This window comes from Mesitornis unicolor, unplaced genomic scaffold (genome assembly GCF_000695765.1).
Source record: "Mesitornis unicolor isolate BGI_N332 unplaced genomic scaffold, ASM69576v1 scaffold54294, whole genome shotgun sequence".
NCBI lineage: Eukaryota > Metazoa > Chordata > Aves > Mesitornithiformes > Mesitornithidae > Mesitornis > Mesitornis unicolor.
The window spans coordinates 8883-15165 of NW_010181791.1; the positions used below are offsets into that span (position 1 = coordinate 8883).

Sequence of the window (6283 nt, forward strand, 5' to 3'; positions counted from 1 at the left end):
AGTGTGACATTGGCCCTTCGCTGATTTAGCATCAGTTAGTGCAGGAACTGTAGTCTGTCACCTAAAGGAAAGCTCAGAATGATTTCCTCTTTGCTTGGGAATTTGTTACGCTGTTCTAGCTGGAGGCTTTATGCAAGAAAAGCTTTTCCTTTAATTTCTTTACTAGCAGGGACAGAATGGAGTCCAAAACAATAGTGAATCTTTTCTTTGTGTTCCCTGGGTAAGTAAGTATAGCCCTAGGTGGAGGTTGCTGTGGTTCCATGGTACTTGAATTATCCCTGATAAAAACCTAGTTGCTTTTTATTTCCTTGCAGCTTCTGGAGGAGCTGGGCACAGGTGTACTACAGCAGTACAAACCTGATTCAGCCGTTGCCCCTGATCAGAGAGTACCGGTTAGCGTGGTAAGTGTGTGGGCTCCCTCTGAGATTCAGCTTCACTGAGCTTCCCTTCATGAACTCCCTGCAAAGTCACTGGCGTGAATACAGAGAAATCAATTGCAGCAAAGCAGGAAGGAACTCAGTACCCTGCAGCTTTATAGGTGCTGATATATACAATTTTTATATACTTCCTGCATTATTTTGGCATCTGTTTTTGTCTGTAGGCAGGTGTGTTGGCTTTTTTTTTTCCTTTTTTAACACTGCCTCTCTGCCTCTTCTCATCCCTCCTCTTCCTGCATGCTGTAAGGTAGAAAGCTGGAAGAACAGCACAGACTTTGCATAAAGCCCAGACATGCACTTTTAGAATTTTGGTGAATTTGTGTTGTTACAAGAGCCAGCCTGTGTGTTCTGGCTGCTCACAAGCACAGAGGGAGTGAGCAGAACCATAATATGTGTGAGTTTGGTAAAATTCTTTGAGTCTATTTGTTGGATACATTTGTGGAAGCCGAGAAGCTGACATTCTAGTAGTAATGTAGGCCTATGTAAGTCTTGCTTCTGTGAACAGAAGGCAAGTTTAACAATTTCTTCATCTAAGTTTTGAGCCAATCACCAGTGACCTTGCAAGACAAGAAACATGTCCAGTAGCACCAGATTTCTGTTACTTAATATGAATGTAAGGTGTCAGGCAAATGAAAATACCCAGCTGTGTGGATTGAAGGATGGGATCATAATTCTACCTGATGAAGTCTAATCTGAGTGTATGTGGCCTTGGGAAGGAGACAAGCAGAACTCAGTGAATAAGTACTTGACAGCAGTACTAAGATGTTTTAAAAATGTTTCTGAATGCTAAGTATTTTAGGCTTCCAAACAGTTGTAATCACTTTCACATGTGATTATGCTACATAGGAGAAGACTATCATCTATCGTCGAGCTTAGGCATAATAACTGAGTTTAAATAGGTAAACCTGGCTGCCTCCTCTGTAGGTTGTAACTTTCTGGACTATGATGTTAAATGGCCCTTTACCTGGCACTCTTCAGAACTCTCCACATGCGACTCTTCAGACAAGCGCCTGCGATGCCCTGTCCTCTATCTTGCCAGAAGCTTTCAGCAGGCTGCAGGTAAGAGACCGCTCCTTTCAGCATGGCATTTTTATGGATTGAGGCTTTGTTCTAGTCCACCAGATTGCAGTAGTGTAAAGCCTTTTAAAACTTAGAAGGAGAGGGTAGAAGAATTATCCAGTTTGTGGGGATATTTTTGTTTTGTGGTTGTTGTTGTTGTTGGGTTTGGTTTTTTTACATTCTGAACAAGTTGTGACTACTGAAAACTGGTAAAGGCAATGTTGGGAGTAATTAGTCTGTCAAAACAATTAAACTTTAGGTCACAGAAGCTGTTTGACCCTGCTATGGGTACTGAGCCTTGGTGATGATGCACAGGAGATGGAGGACAAGAATTTCATTGCAAGAGGGAGGGGTGAAGCATTGTTATTTTGCTGCTGAGTGTTTGAAGAGACGACTGAGCTAACAGCCACGGCCTGACGTTGTTCACCAGTTTGCATGCATGTGGTTTTTTTTGGCTGGCTTTTAAAACACTAAACTGTGGTGATTGCCCTGACAGAAGCAGACAAATGTATTGGCCTTGCTCTCCTTTTGCAACATGAAATATGCTTTTAAACATGAAAGCCTTGGCAGTGTATCGCCGGTGTATTGTGCAGCTCCTTTTATGTCACTGTGCCCTTCTTGATGGGGAGCACTCTGCCAGATCTCATTTGCCCAAGAATTGCTAGTACAGCACTATCTCTGGAATTCTCCCTCTGGTTTCTCCAAGTACGGCATCACCCTGTACTTTGATCCCATTACACGCTCTTGTCCCTGCGGCCCTGTGGGGTGAAGTCAGTGCCCACTCTGACCCTTTGCTCTGATGAAACAAAGATCTTTGTCATGGGTTGGTAAACTGACAATCTGTCCGAGATGAACTTAATCTGCCTGGCTGTCCTTGTTAATGAAGGGGAAAGAAGGAAAAAGCAACTGACCCAGCCTGTTTTACCTCCAATGGGCTATGCCTTAGCATAGTTAATATTTTGGTTTTCTTGTGGTCTTATCTAACTGCAGCAAGATTATGTTTGCTGGAAGCATTCCCATTTCTTGTGTGGCATCCTGAAATGCCAGTCACTTTACTTTAAAGAGTATGCTCTGAGTGGTAACTTTTATATATTCCACATATTAGGGTCTCTCATAGTATTTGTCAGCTGTCTTTGCAGGACAGAGATCTTTTCATTTCTCTCCATTGTCATGACTGCTTATTATTGCAGAATGACCAGCAGATACTGTGCATCACTCTGCTTCTCGGCCTGAACCACAGTGAGAACCCACTGGTAAAAGCTGCTGCTGCACGGGCGCTTGGAGTCTACATCCTCTTCTCTTGCCTTCGGCAGGTCAGGCCTGGCCCATCTTTCTTATTTTGAGTTGTTTTATAATGGGTTTGATGAACTGTAGGATGTGGGCTGTGAGTTCTTTTGGAATGAATCAGCCTTCCTTCTTGCTTTTGGTCTGTAGTGTGTATATAGCTTTTCTTTACAATCTCCAGACCTGCTCTTACCTTCTGTGTGGTGAACAGAACCAGAGCAGTTTTAAGTGAGATGAAGTCAGAGTGCCTCATAAGTGAGAACAAAAGGAGGGAGGTCAGGATCTTCCCTGAGCTCTTAGGGACAGAAGTGGGAAAGGCTAGGGTGCTACAGGAACTGCAGGTGAGGTTAGAGCTGGGAAGAAGGGAACAGCTGAATAGTGCTTGGTAGAGTCTAACAGGTTTTTAACGGGAAGGATTCAGTTTGCTTAAAACTAAGAAGTAAAGTGTATTTAGAGAAAAATGCTGTTTTGTTTCCACAAAAAAAATGATCTTAGCTTGGCTTAGCTGGAAGACTGTAGTTTTCACCGCATGGCCTTAAATGGGTGATTGTAATAAAAGAATTATGCAGTGGTTGACGTTTAGATTTGAGTCCAAAATATTTTGAAAGAAAATCCTTTACCATAGGCAAGAGAATGAAAATGAAATGTGATGTGCCATGGAAGAGAAGATTAGACAGGCAGCTCAACAGGCAAGTTTGATCTGGGAGTTTGGAGAAGCAATTACTTAAAGAGTGGGATTTGGCAAGTATAAGATTGGCAGTCCAGGTAATTATGTTAAAATCCAAAGTAACTAAAACACCAGTGAAACTGAGTAATACGCTGAAACCCTTCAGCAACAGTTACCCAAGAGAGTGGTGAACTTGGTCAGCGTGCAAGGTTTAGACTGTTAATTAAAGATCAAACAAAGCTGTACAGAGCACCATTAACAAGTCAAAAGTTGTCGCCTGAAAAAGAAGAGTATATTAACAGAGCTGGTCTCTGTGCAGGTATCATTTTCCCTAGAAAGGCTAGGATGTATGTGTTACAAAAGAAATCACCTGAGTTTTTAAAACGGATTTTACTTCTGTAGGATGTGATGTTTGTGGCAGACACAGCAAATGCTATTCTGAATTCCCTCCATGACAAGTCTCCCAACGTCCGTGCCAAAGCAGCTTGGTCCCTGGGCAATCTCACAGACACTCTGATCATCAACATGTACGTAAGCGTGCCTTGGCCTCTGAAACTCCTCTCTCAGCCCGTGTTCCCATAGCGGCAGCCAAAGGGTACTGGTCTGTCTAGCATCAAAAAGCCAAAATTTGCCTTGGATGCTTCTTTTTAACCACTCCTCAGCCTCTGCGTCTATCACTGTATGACAGTGTAGTGTAAGTATCCCATATCCATCTGGGATCTGTCCATCAGTTCTACTGAACTGCTGAGGTTTAGGTCTTTCTAATCATTAGTTCTGGGGTATATTCCAAGTCTACCTTTCAGGTTTTTATTTTTTGTACATTGCTTTGTGTAATTGCGTGTTTCCTGGTTAATTTACTTTCAATATAACACAGAAGTAAGATTAATAAATATTTAACACTTCCTCAAACCGAAGACTGAAGGAAGTCTAACCTACTGTTACATTTTTAACAGGAGGAATAGTTATCATATATTCCTGCTAAAGAATTGCCCCTGAGCAATTCATTGCCCTCTGTTTTTTATTACAAACTTAATGCATTGCTAACCGGCTTTCTTGCATTGATAGTTTGGTTTTAAATTAATAAACATAGTGGTCACATGTAGTAAGGTCTGCCTTACATATTAGCCTTCTAAAGAGTGAAGGTTGTTCGTACGCCTTTGTAAAGGATTGTCTCACATCTTTGGGGATGGATCGTCTGAGCCAGCCTTTCACAGTGTGATTCCTCTGCTAGGGAGACAATGGGACAAAGTTTTCAAGAGGAATTTTCTGATCTCCTGCTGCTGAAAATGTTACAGTCTGCAACTGAAGCATCCAAGGACAGAGACAAGGTATGACTGAGGAGAAGGAAGGTGGAGTTATCATAGTGTAGTTAACTCTTGCATTTAAAAAAAAACAAAAAACAAACCATAGACAAAGCAAAACAGACAGACAAATACCAGTTACTTGGAGGTGTTTTGCCCCTATGGAAGGGGAGCTGCGGCTCAGCATCCTCTCTTGCAGGCTGGTGTTTGGAGGTTTCCCATGTTGTTTGACCTGCAGGATGTTTGCTTACAGTTTTCCGCAGTGCTGGAAGGTGGTTGGATTGGCTGGGTTGGTTGGTTGTTTTCAGGGTGACCACTTGCAGAGAACAATCTGTCTGGTGGCATTTAGGAGTTTAGAATCTGATAAGACATCAGTCTGATTCCAGATGGGCTCTGAGCATCATTTTGTAGCAGGCTTGACAAAATCTTAGCCTATAAGCTGAAAACCAATTGCTTTGTGTGTGTGTGTTTGTGTGTTCCAGGTAAAGAGTAACGCAGTCCGGGCCCTTGGGAATGTGCTTCATTTCCTTCAGCCATATCATATCGCAAACCCCAGGTTTAGGGAAGCCATCGAGGAATCTCTTCAGGCCCTTATTTCCACTGTTCAGAGTGAGGCCACTATGAAAGTGCGCTGGAATGCTTGTTACGCGCTGGGGAATGTATTCAAGAACTCTGCTTTGCCACTCGGTGAGTAACTTGTCCCACTGGCTTTGGGTTTGCACAGCAGGCTGTGGTTTTGATAAGGAGGTCTCTGTTACAAATGTGGTAGGGAAGAGGGGAGAAAACAAACTGAGCTCAATCTTGCTGTTGTAGCTTTCCCGGAACTCTTGTCAGTGAAATAGGCTCAGATCCTCTGACTGCTGACACAGGCATAGCTGTGCTGTATTCAGCTGGGTCTGTTGTGTTATAAAAGAGCGTGAGGATGGGATTATAGCTGTGAATAGATGAAAATGTCGCTTTTCCTCTTACAAAACTTCAGAAGATTAACTGTTTTTTAACTAATTTGTCATTTCATAACCCAAGTATCTCATTTAGGCCAGAATAAATACAGTAAATGTAACCTCATTAAACACTTAGGAGATACATTTACAGTTTTGTATATTGTGACTGATTGAAAAGGGTTTTTTTGGGTTTTGTTTGTTTGTAGGAGAGGCTCCGTGGACCACACAAGCCTATAACGCACTTTCCTCTGTGGTGAAGTCTTGCAAGAATTTTAAAGTCCGAATCAAATCAGCCATGGCCCTCTCCATCCCTAGCAAGAGGGAATGCTACGGCTCCACTGAGCAGTTCTGCCAAATCTGGAGTGCCTTGGTGGTAGCCTTGCAGAAGAGCGAAGACACTGAGGACTTTCTGGAATTCAAGTACAGTGCCAGCCTCAGGATGCAGATCTGCCAGGCTCTGCTTCATTTGTTAAGGCTGGCAAAGAGCACGGACCTGCCAGTCATTTGGGAAACCCTAACAGCAAATGAGGATGCAATCAAACCCCATGTCTTGCAATATCTGAAATCTGGAGTTGAGGAAAACGAAGCAGGGAT

General features: G+C 42.8%; 1 protein-coding gene across 1 annotated transcript in view; it reads left to right on the top strand.

The window, feature by feature from the left end:
• HEATR6 (HEAT repeat containing 6) overlaps positions 1 to 6283 on the top strand; it is a 14727-nt gene that overhangs the window by 8262 nt on the left and 182 nt on the right. The window contains 7 exon segments of the mRNA XM_010183513.1: positions 315 to 401; positions 1362 to 1496; positions 2687 to 2809; positions 3850 to 3974; positions 4679 to 4775; positions 5231 to 5435; positions 5896 to 6283. The exon segment at positions 5896 to 6283 is cut by the window's right edge and continues 16 nt beyond it. Coding sequence (XP_010181815.1) covers positions 315 to 401; positions 1362 to 1496; positions 2687 to 2809; positions 3850 to 3974; positions 4679 to 4775; positions 5231 to 5435; positions 5896 to 6283 — 1160 coding nt within the window.